Source organism: Miscanthus floridulus, chromosome 14, assembly GCF_019320115.1.
Source record: "Miscanthus floridulus cultivar M001 chromosome 14, ASM1932011v1, whole genome shotgun sequence".
NCBI classification, from domain to species: Eukaryota; Viridiplantae; Streptophyta; class Magnoliopsida; order Poales; family Poaceae; genus Miscanthus; species Miscanthus floridulus.
Genome location: NC_089593.1, coordinates 23,057,919 through 23,077,312, shown reverse-complemented (window position 1 = coordinate 23,077,312; position 19,394 = coordinate 23,057,919). Strand labels below are relative to the sequence as shown.

At 44.0% G+C, this 19,394-nt stretch overlaps 1 protein-coding gene across 1 annotated transcript; it reads right to left on the bottom strand.

Annotated features, from left to right (window-relative positions):
• Window positions 1-947, bottom strand: LOC136502705 (uncharacterized). Its single transcript, XM_066497944.1, has one exon. The coding sequence runs from the start codon at window positions 594-596 to the stop codon at window positions 225-227; it is 372 nt and encodes a 123-aa protein (XP_066354041.1). The 5' UTR covers window positions 597-947; the 3' UTR covers window positions 1-224.
• Window positions 948-19,394: the final 18,447 nt, after the last annotated feature.

Genomic DNA, 19,394 nt, shown 5'->3' with positions numbered 1-19,394 from the left:
TATGGCAGTGAATGGCATAACACGGTTACATTTACACCATGTTCGAGGGAGGAGCTGCAAGTCAACAACCGAGCAAGAGATTGCAGACACATTCTGCTAACTCCCCCTGTTTTACAGGCTACGAACTGCTGCAAACCGAAACGAAAACAAAAGCTTTGGGTTTCAGTCTCTCTCGTCTTTCTTAGGAGTTAGCACTACCCACTACTACAGTTTTCGACGTCGGATCAACAAGAAGCGGAGGCTCCTCCTTCTTCCTGCTCCTCGTGGCCTGCTCCTCCTCCGACGAGCAGCTCCATCTGGTCGTCGAGGTACTGCTGCAGCAGCCTGAGCCGGCCTCCGCCGGTGGCGTCCACCATCGTGATCTCCTCCGTCCCGCGGTCGCCGCCTTCGTCACCGTCCCAGCAGCCACGCGACGATCTCCTGCTGGTGGCCACCAGCTTCCTCCTGACCCTGAGGAAGCGGACGGTGGCCACGGCGCAGCAGAGCAGCGGCAGCCAGAGGACCGCCAGCGCCAGCACCGCCGGGACCAGCCACAGCGCCACAGCGGCCTCTCCCACCGCCCGCCACGACGACGTCCGCGGCCCGGCGCCGCCCATCCTTCTCAGCTCCTTCCCGGCCGGAAGAAAACCGACGATCGACGAACCGATCGAGGCTTGTTGCTTTGCTTGCACGGATGGAATATAATGGAATGGACAGCCACAGCCCTGGGCTTTGCTTCTGAGTAGAGATTTTTTTTTCCTTTCTGGGCTTTTCCCTTGTGGCTGCCCTGTGAGGGTTCGAATCGAAGTCGAGTAGCGGCAAAGCTTTCTTTTCTCTCGCAGGCGAGCAGATCGAAGGCGGTGTTGCTTGTGGCAGACGGCGAGACGGAGATGATTGGGCTTTTCCTTGTTTGCTCGATGCCCCTCCCTCCCGCCTTTAAATTTGACGCGTCGCCGTCTTGGGATCTTCTTGCTTTTCTTGCAGAGGAGAAGGGATCGATCGCGGACATGGGCACGCCATCTGATTTCAGCCTCCTTTAGCCGGCCGTCATGATATTTATTTATGCTCCACATCCATATTTTGTAGAGCTCTAATGTCACTCCGGTCCGGGTTGTAGCTAAAGTAATTGATATTCATATCTCTCGAAACCAGTGGCGGAGCCGGAAAGGATACAAAGGAGGTGCTAAACTAGAAAAAGGGAGGCTAAAATAATTGAAACTAGGTTACATTTTGATTTAAGGGATTATTTTTTTTAGCATTACATGAGGTTCTAGAGACAAGGCCGGTGCTGCAGCCTTAGCATCACCGCCCGGCTCCGCTCTTGCTTGGAACCCATCTAGACTAACGTACCACGACCTATCGCCAGTTTGCTTCTTTGTCGATCGCACCGCTTAGCTTAGGGCATGTTTAGATTCCAAAAAATTTTGCATAGTATCCGTCACATCGAATCTTGCGGCACATGTATGGAATACTAAATGTAGATGAAAAAAAAACTAATTGTACAGTTGGGTGAGAAATCATGAGATGAAACTTTTGAACCTAATTAGTCTATAGTTAGACACTAATTGCTAAATACAAACGAAAGTGCTATAGTAGCCAAAATCCAAAAAAATTTGGATCTAAACGGAGCCTTAGACCTGGTTTGGATCTTTAGCTGAAGTTTAGTCCGGATCACATGGGATGTTTGGATGTCAATTAGAAGGACTAAACATGATCTAATTATAAAACAAATTGCATAAACCGTGGTTAATTCGTGAGACAAATTTTATTAAGCCTAATTAATTCATGATTAACACATGTCTACTGTAGAATCACATGAGCAAATCATGGACTAATAATTAGGCTTAATGGATTCGTCTCATAAATTAGCCTCCATTTATAAAATTAGTTTTGCAAGTAGCCTATATTTAGTACTCCTAATTAGTATCAAACATCTAATGTGACAGGGCTAAAGTTTAGCCCTAGGGTATCTAAATAGGCCCTTAGGACACCCACAATGTTAATAAAAAGTTATAAGCATTTAATGCTGCAATAATCAAATGCCAAGCCATTAGCCATCGTGGCACCACTGACAACAAAAATGTCCATCACGTCGGACAGTTTTGAGATACCAATATGAAACCGGGACTGCATTCAACATTTGCTCGACATTGTCCTATACTAAAGCCCACCAATGTTTTGCTTTACAAGTTCCAACTTTTGTGCAGCTTGGAGGAGGGGCCAGGCCTTAGGGCGAACTTGACAATGGTCCCTTATGGCTACATATATGTTTATAATTATATATGTTCTAATATGCAATTGTATAAAGGTATATATATATATATACAGAGGAGTTAATTGATGAGCAATGACAATATCAGGAAACATACAATGACTAGAAGAACAAGAAAATTACACTAATTTGTGTCACGGAATGGGCCTTATGCCATGCATAGTGTTGGGCTGCACTAGCTAATGGGCCGTAAGATGACTTGTATGTCGCAGGGGTGTATTTCATGGGCTTGGCCCAATATCGTTTTGGTACTTGGACTAAAAACTTGCTGTGTGGGCGGTTGGGCAGTCAGAAATGAGAAAACCTAATTTCCCGATCCTTCCTCTTCCTTTTGGTGCTGACCAGTTCTGAGGTGGCGTTGCCGTGCTCCTCGCTGTGTGTATACGCCAGCAAACCCTCCTTGCATCTCTAGATCAGGACATTTGGTACCAGAGCCTCTCGATCCATCGTCGATACTAGATCCATAAAATCCCATCGCCAATGGTTGGATCCAGAGTTGTCGCGTGGTCATACACCAGATTTTTTCATCGCCGCAGCTGCCCGATTCATCCTTGTCGCCGTTCAGTTTGTCCACCACCTCCTTCCCCTACCTCCACCATCATCGATTCCACTATGCCACCAGTGTTCCTTCCACCCCAATCACTTCCCCACCACCGCTTTCGATCGATCCCTAATTTCCTGTCGATCCACCACCACCTCCATTTCCGTCACCTCACTCGCTGGCACGCAAACCCAAACCACCAACCCTCACCTCCCGCATGGCGACAGCTAAGGAAGAGCTCGACTCGCTCGGTGCCCAGATGAAGTCCATGCTCCTACTCATGGAGACCTTCAATCGCTGGCGTCCTGAGGTTGATAACTTCTCCAACGAGTTAACCAAGGAGATCCGGACTCTCACATCGCGCGTGGAGGCATTGGAAGCGAACAACGCTCCGCCATCGGCCCCGAAGCGCGAGGAAGAGGGGCGGGCCATGGGCCAGGCGTCGCCACATCACCCTAGGGGAATGAAGGGGGGACTCTGATCCTCACTCATCCCCTGGCCAATGGTCAGTTATCCTCCTTCACCTCCCCAGTTCATTATCCTACTGCGTCTACACACAATGAATCTCGTTTACCTAAGGCCCAGTTTCCCAAATTTGATGGGTCTCATCCAAAAGTCTGGAAAGAAAAAGCAGAAAAATACTTTGATATGTTCAATGTCTCGGTCCATCGCTGGGCTCAGTATGGTACCCTACATTTCAAAGGGCATGCTGCCTTATGGTTACAAACCTATGAGGCACAACATGGGGTGGATAACTGGGTTGATCTCTGCATTGCTATTGAATCTAAATTTAGGAAAGACCTCTATCATAACTCCATGCAAGAATTACTGAGCATTAAGCAAATCTCTGATGTTCAGGATTATTATGATAGATTTCAAACTGTCATGCATAAAGTGCTGGTGCATAACAATCATTTAGATGATGCGTTTTTTGTTAGTAAATTTCTTCAAGGCTTGCATCCTGACATCCGCGCTGCTATTGTTTTACATAAGCCGAGAACAGTTGATGTGGCCTTGTCATTGGCTTTTATGCAGGCCGATGTGTTGGAATTTGAACCCAAGTATTTTGTCAAGCGCAATTATCGCGACTACAACAAGTATCCCGGCAAACCACCGCCAGCCGCAACACCTGGTGTTCTGGGAGCCCCACCAGCCGTCGACACAAAGCCAAAGTGGGAAGACAAGCTTGCAACATTACGAGCTCAGCAGCGTGCACAAGGCCTATGCATGAAGTGTGGCGAGAAATGGGGTCGCAACCATAAGTGCCCTGATAAAGTAGCTCTGCACGTCTTGGAAGAGTTCATGGAGCTGCTTTCAGATGACAGTATGCATCAAAGATCAAGAACTGCTCATCCTCATTGATTCGGGCAGCACCTGCACATTCATTAGCACTAAAATGGCTACCGCACTCAACTGTGTCCTGATGCCTGCTCCTCCCATTCAAGTAGCTGTGGCAAATGGTGATAAACTTTAGAGCAACCATCAGGTCCTCAACTTCAGCTGGTGGTCTCAGGGGCACACATTCACAACTGATGCTCTTGTGTTGCCCTTGCAGTACTATGATATGGTGTTAGGTATGGACTAGTTAGAACAACACAGTCCCATGTGGATACACTAGAAAAGGAAGTTGTTGAGGTTCTCTTATCAGGGCAGTAGAATCAGCTTAAAGGGCGTCAAAGATACCTTATCCAGTTGTCCCAAAGTGAAAGTTAGGAAATTACAAGGCCTTATCAGGAAAGGTGGCATAGCTCAGATGATTCACTTGTGTCAAGTAACACCACGTTTGCCTCCAGACACTATTCCTATGCCAATACAGTAGTTAGTGGATAGTCAGGCTCATCTTTTCAAGGACCCAGATTCCTTGCCGCCCTCTAGGGAGTTTGATCATCAAATTCCTCTGTTACCTGGTGTGAAGCCTATAAATGTCAAGCCATACAGATACTCACCGACACAGAAAGATGAGATTGAGCGTTAGATCAAAGAAATGCTCTCCAATGGCATCATTCGGCCAAGCCAAAGTCCTTTTGCTTCCCCAGTGATCTTAGTCAAGAAGAAAGACGACAATTGGCGTTTTTGTGTTGATTATCGGCAACTCAACAACATAACTGTCAAAAACAAGTATCCATTACCAGTGGTCGATGAACTTTTGGACGAGTTGAATGGAGCAACTTGGTTCACCAAGTTAGATATGCGATCAGGCTATCATCAAATTTGGTTGGCCCCTAAGATGAGGCCAACAATAGCCTTCCGTACTCACAGTGGGCATTGGGAATTCTGAGTCATGCCGTTTGGACTCACAAATGCCCCAGTTACCTTTCAAGCCTTGATGAAGAATATCTTCCTAGCCACTGTTGAGGAAATGTGTCCTGGTCTTTGTTGATGACATACTTATTTACAGTCCAACATTGGAGACTCACTTGGATCATCTGCAGCAAGTCTTCAACATTCTAAATGATCATCAGTTCTTGCTTAAGAGGTCTAAATGTTCTTTTTCTTAGCAACAGTTAGAATATATGGGTCATATCATTAGTCGACATGGTGTGGCAACAGATCCTAAGAAAATTGAGGCTATGGCTAATTGGCCCCCACCATCAGACACCAGGCAGTTGAGAGGATTTCTCAGTCTATCCGGCTATTATAGGAAGTTCATCAAGAATTATGGCATCCTAAGTCGACCTCTTACTGACCTATTGAAAAAGGATGTTCTATTTCATTGGACACCACAACTGCAAACATGTTTTGACACCTTGAAACAAGCTCTCATTTCAGCACCTGTGCTAGCATTACCAAACTTCAACAAAGCCTTCACAGTTGAGACCAATGCTTCATCCACTGGTATTGGTGCAGTGTTATCCCAAGACACACACCTAGTGGCTTACCTCAGTAAGGCCCTTGGCCCCAAAGCTCAAGCACTCTCAACATATGAGAAGGAGTGCATGGCACTCATTTTGGCAATCACCAAGTGGAAGCCTTACCTCCAGCACAAGGAATTCACCATTGTCACTGATCACAAGAGCCTCATTCACCTAGGGGAGTAGAAGCTACATGAGGGTATGCAACAAAAAGCTTTTATCAAGCTGTTGGGCTTACAATACAAAATTCTGTATAAGAAGGGTTTGGAAAACAAAGCTGTAGATGCTCTATCCAGACAAGCTAAGCCTGTCTCTTTGACTGCTATCACTGCAAGCACTCCAAAGTGGTTGGAGATCATTTTGGAGGGTTATCAGCAAGATGACCAAACCAAACAGTTGCTCACTGAGCTCAGTATTACTAGATCCAATGACAAAGGTCTTTACTCTTAGTGATGGTTTGATCAAGTACAAAAATAGAATCTGGTTGGGAAACCATAAGGAAGCACAACAAGCTATTTTATTGGCTCTTCACTCTAGTGGCTTGGGAGGACCCAGTGGCATTACAACCACATATCACAAGGTGAAGTCACTGTTTGCCTGGCCACATATGAAGCAGTCTATCACGGATTACATTAATGCTTGTGAGGTATGTGCCCAAGCTAAACCTGAACACTATAAATTACCTGGTTTATTGTAACCACTGCTTGTTCCTACCCATACTTGGCACACCATTAGTTTGGATTTCATTGAGGGCTTGCCTAAATCCAAAAGCTTTGACACTATCCTAGTTGTCATTGACAAACTCACAAAATATACACACTTTATTTGTTTAGCCCACCCCTATACTGCCTTATCTGTAGCCCAAGCCTTCTTGGCCAATGTGTACAAACTGCATGGCTTGCCTTCCATCATCATCTCTGATAGAGATAAAATTTTCACTAGTGCCCTTTGACAAGAACTATTTAGGCTCATAGAAACAACACTCAATATGAGTTCTGCCTACCATCCACAAACCGACGGTCAAACCGAATGATTGAATCAGTGCCTTGAAACCTATCTCCGCTGCATGGTGCATTCCTGTCCCCAGAAGTGGGCACAATGGATTCCATTGGCTGAGTTTTGGTATAACACGACCTATCATTCGGCACATGGGCACACACCCTTTGAAGCCTTGTATGGCCATCCCCCCAAACACTTCGGCATCACAGCCACCGACACTTGCACAGTTTCTGATCTAGATGACTGGCTTCCGTCCAGAAATACTATGATGCAGCACATCCAACAGAATCTAGCTCGGGCACAGCAGCGCATGCAACATCAGGCAGATAAGCATCGCCAAGAAAGAACATTTTCTGTGGGTGACTGGGTTTATGTTAAACTGCAACCTCATATTCAACACTCAGTTTTGCAAAGATCCAATCACAAACTCAGCTATAAATATTTTGGCCCTTATCTGATTTTACAAACTGTTGGCAAGGTTGCTTATAAGATCCAACTTCTAGCCACCAGTCAGATTCATCCGGTCTTGCATGTATCTCAACTGAAGAAGGCCTTGCCTCCAGATGTGTCTCTGTCCACGGATGCTGAACTGCCGTTGCTGTTCACTATGGACACTCTACCACCCTCCCAGGTATTGGCTGAACGTCTAAGTCTGGTTGGGCGTCATGTTACTCCTTCTTTGCTTGTGCAGCGGGAGTCCTGTCCGATGCATTGGGCGACCTGGGAACCAGCTGCTACCATCTCTGACCTCATCCCTAGGGCACTGGCCACGGCGACTACGGCATCGCGAGGACGCGCTGCAACTTAAGGAGAGGGATTGTCACGGAATGGGCCTTATGCCATGCATAGTGTTGGGCTGCACTAGCTAATGGGCCCGTAAGACGACTTGTATGTCGCAGGGGTGTATTTCATGGGCTTGGCCCAATATCGTTTTGGTACTCGGACTAAAAACTTGCTGTGTGGGCGGTTGGAAGGCCAGCAATGAGAAAAACCTAATTTCCTAATCCTTCCTCTTCCTTCCGGTGCTGACCAGTTCTGAGGCGGCGCTGCCGTGCTCCTCGCCGTGTGTATACGCCGGCAACCTCTCCTTGCATCCCCAGATCGTGACAATTTGATTACCTCAAAATCCTGAATAAAATCAAACTCCCATTATGAAGAGAGACTTCTTCGGGCTTTTCTTGACGCAAAATCGTAAAGACCGTGTCGAGATCGATAGTGTCCAAAGATAGCCTTCTCAATGCGGTCCCTCACTCGCTGATCACTGGAGACCGAGAGGGAAGAGCCTCTCTCAACTGTTCAAGGACACTGGATACAAAAAAAAAAAAAAAGTGTTTTGCTTCTCAAGAGTAACGATGGTCCCTCTCTCAACTGTTCAAGGACCATTGGATGCATGCATCCATACCAGTAGCGGGTCATAAGTGTTTAATATTTGTTGCCCGTATTTCACTTTCATCATATATACGGGCTCTGTACTGTACAAGTGTTTAGCAGCTTTCAGAGTTTCAGTCCGGATATATGATGCATATATGTATTATGTACTTTCGCTCTCCTTAAAGCTAACATGGCCGCTTCGGTGTAAGTCCTGACATTTTCAACGCATCATTACGTAAAACATGGCACAGCTGCGTTTTAATTTTCACATACAAGAAAAAAGATAAGGGCGCAAATTAAAGGCGCAGCGTGAAGAAAGAATACCAAAATTCAACGCGGCGAAGTAGTGCTTCATCACTTTCAGACAGTGTGGTTGCTGGCTGGCCGGTTGGCAAAGGACTAGAGGTCCGTCGTCAGTCGATCGGTGGCCACCTTTGGAGGCTTTGATGAATGAATGTGAACACTGATGTGACAAAACAAAATGCATGCATGGTTTGGAATCAGTTGGCGCCGCGTTGCTCCTCTCCTCCGCACCGCCCACTTTTGTAGGTTGATTATTGTGCGCAGCGTGACCCGGAATGCATGTGTTGACACAAAATGTGACGCACTGTGTCTCACACACAGCAAGCCGAAAAGCGTAGCTTCAATCGGGTTCCCGGGTGTTTCGTGATCCGGAAGCGTGCCAGTCAGTTTGACCTAAAAACTAACAAGAGATAAAACAATTAAATGTCAAACCGGAACATGTCAGGTAATACCGGACAGTTCCACATATACGGCCCTGAAGCCACTTACAACGACATACGGCTATAGAGAGCTGTCTGCCAACAAGTTCATAAACCATTCAGCGAATCGTAGGGTAAATGCACGTAAAGACCTAATTGCCGAATGCATGTGCATGGGAAGACATGTTTGAACAAGTGAAATTAATTATGAGTTAACGCATAACCAAACTCGGCAATCCAGCCGAATTGGGATCCATGAAGAAGGAACATACAAATAAAAGCGATTAAACTAAACTAAAACCTGCATCTGCCGCACGACACCTAGTTTCGTTAAAGCTTAAACGTGATTAACATGCATGAACCCGCAACATGTGACAACCTAGATTAAGACAATTCAGCCACTATGAGCATGTTATCTATTTTGCAAGGGTAATATAAAGATAAACAATGATCGTTGAAGCACGAATAAAACCACAAGAGAAAGAAGGCCGAACAATATCAATCTAGATTGGGCAGAAGTGTGTTACAAATATATAAGAAGTTTAGAACATGCAACACTGGATAACTTAATGAATCTATTTAGATTTGCCATATCTAATATAGAGCCGATAACTATCTCGCTTTCACTAAGCATGTGAGTAAACGCCTGCCGCACGGTATCCACTCATAAACAAAGCATAAGCAAAGACTTCTTGATTGTCAAGCAAAGATCCGCCGCACGACCATTGAAAGCAAACAAGACTACTTGCACCATGTCTAAATCCACCGCATGATACTAAACATGATAACAAGGTTGTCGGAACTTACGGAGGTCGACGGATCGATGACTCCTCTCGAAGAACTCGACGACACGACAAGAGGACTCGAAAGTTGGCACGGGGCCGGTTGTATTGATTTGATTGTGTTCTCTTATTACAATGGTCGAGGGTCAATATTTATACCCTAGACAAAATGTGAGTCCCAAAGGACTACGATCTACAAAGGAACTTCTAAACAAACTTGGAAACTTACGATTCCTTACCCTAAACTTATAAATTCCTTTATTAATACAACTCTCATCTTTCCGATCGGTCTTGCCTGCCATCTTCTGTTTTCCCGAATGGAGTTACCGCCTTCCAGAATAACCGACCGCACAAGCATTTAGCCGACCGCTTGCGTTGTTTGCCGAACACCCTTCTCCCCGCATGTGGGCCTACCTGTCATCTTCCAGAATTGACCAAAATCCAGTGTTAACACATGCCCCCTCAATTTCGGGATAAAAGTTGTTTTATTCTGAAATTGACCACAAGCTCTTTCATCCTCTTAGGTCATCACCGTTCAAAATCGCAGTCGCTGCCCAAGAAAAGCTTTCAGCGCAACTTCGGACCTTCCTCAAATCTTCAATGGCGACCCAGGATGAAATCCCAGAGGTAAACCTTATTTATATTCGGCAATTTTTCATTTCATTCTTCCGCTCCTTTCTTGATTTACTCCCTTCTGATTTTAATCATCTTCTACAGGAGTACAAGAGCCAGATTTTGATCCCTTATGCTGCCAATCCCGATTCTTATTTCCTCGGCCCAATGGGAAATCCTGACCCCTCCGAGATCATTGAGAAGGAAACCCAAAGGATTCTTTTCAAGTCTGGGATTACTTCACCAAACCGATGGCCAAACACATTCAAGAATTGGCCATTTCCCCCAATCACCGGATGGCGCAACTGGTACAGGAGAATGTTGGAGAAGAGCAGCAGCCACTGGGAAAGTCAGGACATCAGCCATTGTCTGGAGTTATCTTTAGCTGAAACACCCAGGAATGATTCCCTTCTGATAGCAGCTTCTCATTTTTGGTCTGACGCTACCAATGCCTTCATCTTTGGTCATGGTATTATGACCATCACTTTAGCCGACATATTCATGATGACTGGTTTGAATGTGTCATTGCCAGTATATCCTCATAAGTACAAGAGCAAGAGTAATCAAAGAGCCGTCAGTTCTGGATGTGGATGGGTCAAACATATCCAGAACTATATGAATGCATCCGGCACCGTTTCTGACAAAGAGTTGAAAGCCTTCATGAACATGTGGTTATGCAGATTCATCTTCTGTGGAAAATCCAATGAACCAACCCTGAATCACATGGTAATGGCTGAAGACCTAGCTGCAGGCACCCAGATCCCATTAGGCAAATATCTTTTAGGGTCGGCCTATCATATGATGCATCAAATCACCCTTCAGATGCGCCAAAGTGGAGAAATTTCTTGTGTGAATGGTCCCTGGTGGCTAATTCAAATGTGGCTCCAATTATATATGCATCAGATAACCCCTGTGAGCCTCATCAACCTAAGTTTCCCCTCAGTTAACTATGCTGAAGGCAGCACAGCAAAGGTTAAGGCTTGCCAGACTTATGGGGAAGCAGCAGCATCTATAAGCATTGATATAGACATTGGTCATCTCTTCAAGCTATTTTTCAAAGGATTCGGCAATGTGCTCTGGTTTCCTTACAGAGAAAATGAAGATCTGACTCTACCCTGCAAGTTTAGCTATGAAATTGGTTGTTCAGGCCAAGAATCCACAGAGATCTTCAATTCTTTTATCAAACCTTGCACTTTGCCAGCCGAATTTCATCATGGGAGATTAGTACAGTCCACCTATGAATTTTATTATCCAAACATGGTGGCCAGACAATTAGGGTGCGGCCAACTGCCTCCAAAATTCCTCTTCTCAACAATCATAAAATCAAGGAAAGTAATAACAGAAGGAATGGAAGCCAAGAAGGTCTTTGAACTAGGATGGGAATTACCCATATATGAACCATCTCCATTTGGGCTAATAGATGCTGCTCATCCCCTCTTTGTCTCTTGGTGGCAAGAATGGCATGCTCATATCTTCAATATATCAGCTCATTCTCTATGCAAAAACTTGCAACCCGATTTTACTTCTGACAGTGAGGTAATTTTATTATGCTCATCATTTCTTGTTCTTGAATCCACTTCTTATTTTAACATCTGGTCATGCACAGGATCTTGAATTCACTCCCCCTGCCAAAGCAATTCAGTATTATCCGGCTGGTCCCAAACCTGCTCTGGGGTTTGATGCTCCAGACTTAAAGGAATTCATGAAAACTCCTGTAACTTTGGATTCAGCACCTTTAAAGGTATTCATGAAAACTCCTACTACTTCAGCTGCTGCATCTTCAAGAGGAAAAAGCAAAAGGAAAACACCTGAAAGTTTCCTCTTACCCAAGAAACCAAGGACCAAGAAAGCCAGATTACCTCCTAAGGTATGAATCTTTTATTTTTATATCAGGTCAACAATTTCACTTAGTAGTAAGCCTGACTACCTTTATATCCATTACTTCCATTGCAGCCACAAGTTGAAATTCCAACACTGGGCAATACCTCAGCACCTGCAGAACCAACCCCTGAAGTCTCTACTGAAGATGAAGAAATTCATGATAGAGAAATTTCAGAGACTCATGAGGCTGAAGGTTTAAAGGCTCATAAACCTGATGAGACTATAGGTAACATTGTTCAACCAATTCTCCTTCCCTTTCTTTTTCAACAACATCTATCCCTTATGCACTTTATCATTTACTTTACTGAGAATAGATGAGATCTTAGATGAACTAGCAAGGGAAACTTCTCCTGATCAATCTCCAGATCCATCTCCTCTGAACCTTCAATCAAGTCCTCCAGCAAGCCAGGGTATAACCCATCCTGATGACCAATCAGCCCAACAGGTAATGCCTTGTCTCATACTATATTTTAGCAAAATTACCCAATCGGCTAACACCTTTTTTCTTCCTCTTTGTCTAGAAGAACATCACTAAGCCGACCACCAGTTACTCCTTCTCTATTGAGGACTACATTATTGAGAAAGGTGAAGAGATCACTTCTCATCAAACTTTGTCACTGGAGAATCAGGCTCGGCTAAAAGAAGTGATTATTCTGCTGAATAAGGATACCATTAGTCTGGTTCAGGATGCAGACCAGATAAAAGACCTCCTTGAACTCATTGATCAAGATATTCCTTCTGCTCTCAAGGCTCCCCTAGAATCTGTAGCCCATCTTGATGATCACTTCGCTATGGTGAGAAGGGCAACCAAGAACATATCTTCGAGGGCTGCTCTGCAGAAGGATAGATCCTTGAAAAAACTGGAGATTAAAGATCTTCATTCTCATATCCAGACTACGAGAAATTCTTTGGCAACCTTGGAGCCTGAACTGAGATCCATGGAGGATGAAAAAATCAGACTAGAAGCTCAACTAGCCGAACTGAATGCCAAAATTCAATCTCACAGGGCACATATAGCCAATCTGCCGAAGAACATAGAAGCAACTTCACTAAAGATAGCTTCGACCATCAAAGAAGACCAGCAGATCAAACACAAGTTATCCAGCATCCAGAGTTCTGAAGATGAAGATCAAAAAGTGCTAGATAATGTTAGCCGAATCAGGACCGAGGCCATAGAAGCAATCAATCATCTTCTGAACCAGTAGACATTAGGCTTGTAATAAACTTTAAGTGTGATACCCTTTGTCCTTGATTAAACAACCTTATGTTCATTTATTTTCATTCGTTCGGAAAAAAGTAATCGGCCATTTCCCCTTAAATTACTCGATTAGAATGTAGCCGATTGTCTCCATCCTTCCGATAGCCGAACGAATCCAATCCAAATACTGTGAGGGTATAGCCGAACGATATTGGCTCCAATAAATCATGGAGATATTCAAGCGGCGTTCGACTTAACTCAGGCCTGGCCCAATCCAGTAACGGCCCATTCGAAAGGGAACAAACCTACTCCGCCGTTCGGGATTCTCGTCCCACGACCCCGTGGAATTCGCCACGGTCTTTCGCTTCGGCTTATAAATAGACCTTTTCACCGGCCTTCATCACTATCTCTGCCTCAGCGTTCTCACATCCGTCTCTTCTACTTCCTCCGTTCGATTCATTCCAGAAGGAAACCCTAACCTCCATCAAAGCAAATGACGAACAGCGGCAACCGTGGCAAGCGTCCCGCCGACGGAGAGGCTGAAGGAAGCAGAGCATCGCGCTGCCGGCGTCGTGGGTATGATTCGGTTCTTTGCCCCCTTTGCAATTTCCTCGTTCATCCCTTAATTCCGATTTCTCCTTCCTCATTCATCAGGATAAGAGTCATCAGCTCCAGCCAATATCATCTCCTTCCTCCGGTGTCGGCAGCTCAACCGGGAACTCCACCATCCGGCTCCTCCGGGTCTTCCAGCTCCTCAAGCTCTTATCATTCCAACCCTTGGGGTTCGGCAGAGCCAGCAGATGCACACCATCCATACTCCCACGAGGAGGCGCTCAAGTTTCGTCAGGAGAGGGACGAAGCCCGGGAGGAGCTAGGCGACGTCTCCAAGAAGTTCGGCATCGATCAAGCCGAATGGGAGGATCAGCGGAAACAATTCTGCGACGCCATTACCGGTTTGATATCTTCATTTAGTTTTATCATCCTGACTTCCTTTGCTTGCCGACTCATTTCTTCTTTCATGCCCAGCTCTTTCCGCGGAGAATGACCGCTTGAAGACGGCGGCGAACAAGATTGCCGACAAGGTGAATGCTCAGGGGGAGACATCCGAGGCACGCCTTGATGCTGTGGACGGCCGCATTGATCAGGCCGTCATCCAAGGTGTGCACCTCGGCGCATCTCTCGGGCTGGCGGCAATGACCTCCCAAACCAACGAGGACTACTCCTCCCATCCAGTTGGTTTTGTTGGAGGACGCCCGGATGAAGTCGACGACATCGATGAGCGTCTGGAGGCCTACGACAATCATGCCGCGGTCCTTGCCGAAATCACAAACCCCCAATCCGTCCTCAATAAGTTATTTGAGGAGTAGTTTGTATTAGGATAAACTTTTATAAATAATCTCATCCTTTGGAATGACATTTACTTCTTTGATTCTTTTCGGTAAAATCCCACTTGCGATTGTAAAAATGCCGAAAACAACCCATTTTCGGATAAACATTCTCGTGCTAGAGGCGATGCAAACTGCATCGGCTATTTTGTGCTAAAGGCGATATGAATGATATCGGCTATTCTCAGTCTTGTATCTGATTTTTAGGCTAAAGGCGATATGAACAATATCGGCTATTCTCAGTCTTGTATCCAATCTTTAGGCTAAAGGCGATTTTCTCTTTGTCGGTTTTTCTGATTTACATTCATGAACCAACCTCAACACTGGGGTAATATTTCTTAATAAATCTTCCATTGATAGCTCTGGTAAATTCCTCCCCAAATAAGGTCTTCAATATATATGCATTGCCAGGTACACACTTTACTATTCGGAAAGGACCTTCCCAATTTGGAGACCATTTGCCGAACGCTCTATCCTTTGTTCCAACCGGCAATACAGTTTTCCAAACCAAATCTCCTTCTGCGAATTGCTTCAGCCTAACCCTTTTGTTGTAATACTTGGCGACGCGTAATTTATTTTTCTCAATATTTTCTAATGCCTTAAGACGAATCAAATGTAAATCTTCCAATTCATCCATCATCAGATTCTTATAGTCTTCTTCTGCCAATTCTTTTTGTAAAATAATTCGCCTTGATCCTGACCGTAGTTCCCATGGTAACACAGCATGATGTCCATAAACCAGTTCATAGGGAGATGTTTGAGTGGACCCATGACAAGCCATTCGGTAAGCCCACAATGCTTCATTAAGAACCAAGTGCCATTTCCTTGGTTTTTCATCAATTTTCTTCTGGATAATTTTAATCATAATCTTATTTGATGCTTCTGCCTGACCATTAGCTTGTGCATAATAAGGAGAAGAATTATACAACTTAATCCCCATACTTTTGGCAAAGTCACAAAATTCTGAAGAAGTAAACTGAGTTCCTTGATCAGTTGTTATAGTCTGAGGAATCCCGAATCTGTGAACTATATGTTCCTTAACAAAACTGATCATATTCTCTGACGTTACCTTCTTCAAAGGGATAGCTTCAACCCACTTGGTGAAATAATCCGTGGCCAAGAGTACAAATTTGTGTCCCTTACTAGAAGGAGGATTGATCTGACCAATTAAATCCATACCCCATCCTCTGAACGGCCAAGGCTTGATTATAGGATTCATAGCAGACGCTGGAACTTTTTGAATATTGCCGAATTTTTGACAATTGTGACACCCTTTGTAATATTCAAAACAATCTTCCAGCATAGTTGGCCAAAAATAACCAGTTCTCCTAATTATCCATTTCATCCGATAAGCCGACTGATGTGCACCACACAATCCTTCATGAACCTCATACATCACTTTCTTGGCCTCTTCTTGACTTAAACATTTGAGCAATACTCCATCGATGGACTTGTAATATAACTGATCATCAAGAAACACAAATTTGAGAGCTTTATACCTGAGTTTTCGGGAAACCTTTTGAGATGGATCTTTCAGATAATTGGTAACTTCGTATCTCCAATCACCATCCACTTGATCAGTATTTAAAACACATTCTTCTATAGCAAAAATTTCCCGACTCTCTCGATATCCAGAAGCAGCTTGAGCTAACTTATTTGCTTCTTCATTGCACTCTCTAGGGATATGATGCAAGGTCACTACCAGAAAATTCTTCAACAGTTCTCTACACTCCTCATAATATTCTCTTAATACATTGTTCTTGCATTCATACTGACCATTCAGTTGATTAATCACTAACTCAGAATCTCCAAAAATTTCAACAGCATCGGCCTTTACTTCTATAAGAAACCGAAGCCCTCTAAGCAACGCTTCATACTCTGCCTGATTATTAGTAACATGAAAGTCAATAGGAACCGCATACTCAAAAGTCTTTCCTTGTGGGGAAATCAAGAGAATACCAGCACCACCACCTTTGTTACAAGATGATCCATCAAAGAACAAGGCCCAAGGCACAATGCTTATCGCCTCAACAGAAAGATCCCGATGTTGGGTAATAAAATCGGCAATAATTTGACCCTTTACCGCCTTAGCCGATTCGTATCTCAAATTAAATTCTGACAATGCTAAAATCCATTTACCAATTCTTCCATTCAAAATTGGCATTGATAGCATATGTTTGATCACATCAAAACCAGAAACTACCACGCATTCGGCATTCAATAAATAGTGCCGAGATTTGACACATGAATAATACACGCACAAGCAAAGTTTTTCTATAGCCGAATACCTTGTCTCCGGGTCTAGCAGCTTTCGGCTAAGATAAGCTATGACTCTTTCTTTTCCTTCAAACTCTTGCATAAGGGCCGATCCTATTGTTAGGCTGTCGGCCGCCACATACAACTTAAAAGGCTTGTCAAGTTGTGGAGGTACCAGTACAGGTGGTGCCTTCATATATTGCTTGATCTCATCAAAAGCCTTTTGTTGCACGTCGCTCCATATAAATTTTTGATCTTTCTTGAGCTTTAATAGCGGAGAAAAGGGTAAAACTCTCTCTGATAGATTGGATATGAATCTTCTTACAAAGTTGATTTTGCCTAACAATGATTGTAATTCTGTGAGATTCGTTGGCGGCACAACTTTGTCTATTGCTTCCATGCTCTTCTTTCCAACTTCAATTCCCCCTTTATGAACTAAAAATCCCAAAAACTCACCAGCCGAAACTCCAAAGGCACATTTGTTTGGATTCATCTTCAAACCATGCGTTCTTGTGCACTCCAGAGTTTTTCTTAAATCGGCTAAATGTCTTTCATGATCTCTAGACTTGACTACTACATCATCGATGTATATTTCTACAATCTTGCCGATCAGCTCATGAAAAATATAATTCATAGCTCTTTGATAAGTTGCACCGGCATTCTTTAATCCAAACGTCATGACTATCCATTCAAACAAACCAATATGACCAGGACATCTGAAAGCTGTTTTAGAAATATCTTCTATTGCCATAAAAATTTGATTATAGCCAGCATTACCATCCATAAAACTAATGACTTCATATCCTGCCGATGCATCTACTAGTAAATCGGCAACTGGCATTGGGTAACCATCCATGGGAGTTGCCTTATTAAGATTTCTGAAATCTATACAAACCCTCATTTTTCCATTTTTCTTGTATACCGGTACTATATTTGAAATCCATTCTGCATATTTGCAAGGCCGAATAAAGTTTGCTTCTATTAATCTTTCAACCTCCTTCTTTACATCGGCCAATACCTCCTCTTTGTATATCTTCCGTGGAGGTTGTTTGTAAGGACGAAATCCAGGTTTAATGGGTAATCGATGCTCAACAATGGAACGATCCAATCCAGGCATTTCCGTGTAATCCCAAGCAAAACAATCTTTAAATTCTTTCAACAGGTTTATCAACTTTGATTTATATTCTGGGTCTAACTTCGCACTAATATACATCGGCCTTGGCTTAGAATCATCACCAACATCAATTTCTTCCAATTTATCAGCCGACATGAAACCACGTCCCAACTTTCCTTTGTTGCCATCGACAGGATTTCCCATTAAAAATTACTATGAGAGCCGACTGCTTGGATCGGCTGTTGGTCCTTGCTGAAAACATTCACAGGACCTTCTTTCCACACTTTTCCGGAGAAACAATCAACGCCTTCATATTCCCAATAGGTAGACTCTGTGGCAGCAACACTCACCGAATTATCAGCATGTACAACTTCAACATCATCTCCAATCCATTGAATGAGAATTTGATGCATAGTTGAAGGAATGCAACAATTAGCATGGATCCAATCTCTGCCCAAGAGTAGACTATATGCCCCCTTGCCATCAATGACAAAAAAGGTGGTAATCAGAGTTTTTGATCCAATAGTCAACTCGACATGGACAGCACCTCGGGTATCAGAAGGATTGCCAGCAAAGTCCCTGAGCACCATGTCAGTTTTCAACAATTCTTCATTAGTCATCCCAAGTTTCCTGAAGGTAGTATAAGGCATGATATTGATAGCAGCCCCTCCATCGACAAACATCTTAGTTAAAGGCTTGCCATCGACATATCCCTTTAAATAGAGTGGCCTCAAGTGACGATTCTTGATTGGTTTATCAAAAACAGCCTGCTGTGTTAATACAAGCTGAGCCATCAAATCCTGACATTCACTTTCATCAAAATCAGAGTACACCTCCTCTTGGACATCTTGGCTTTCGGGAGCTATAAATTCTGATGGGAGGAAGAAAGCCATGCAAGTATTAGCCGAAGGACCACATCCATCAGGCTTCTTTTTAGGACGCCAAATTTGTTTTGTTTCGGTAACTTCTTGTCCCAACTCCCTATTCCTCAATCGTTGTACTCTTCTTTTCTGGCTTTTCCTTAGGCCTGGAGGACACCACTGTCCTTTTTGCCACACGTATTCACAGAAGTTAGCTTCTTCATCATGCACTCTATCATGAATCCAACCTGAACCTGCAACTCTTTTCCTTTGCTGATTCTCAAAGCCACCTATTTTTAAGCGCCGATCATCTTCAGGAACCTTCGTTCCAAGTCTTTCATAGACGGGACGGCGGTTGACTCGAGATTGCCTATACTCGGAGTACTGAGCACTACACTCCGGACAATTATTTCTTGCAGGCAACCTCAAACCTTCATTCCAACAATGCCTAAAGAACGAACAACCCCAATGAGACTGCTCCTGTTCTGTCATGTATTCTTCTCGTTCCCTTCGGTATACTTCTTCTTCATACCTCCGGCATTCTTCCATAAACCATTGCTTCTTACAGTA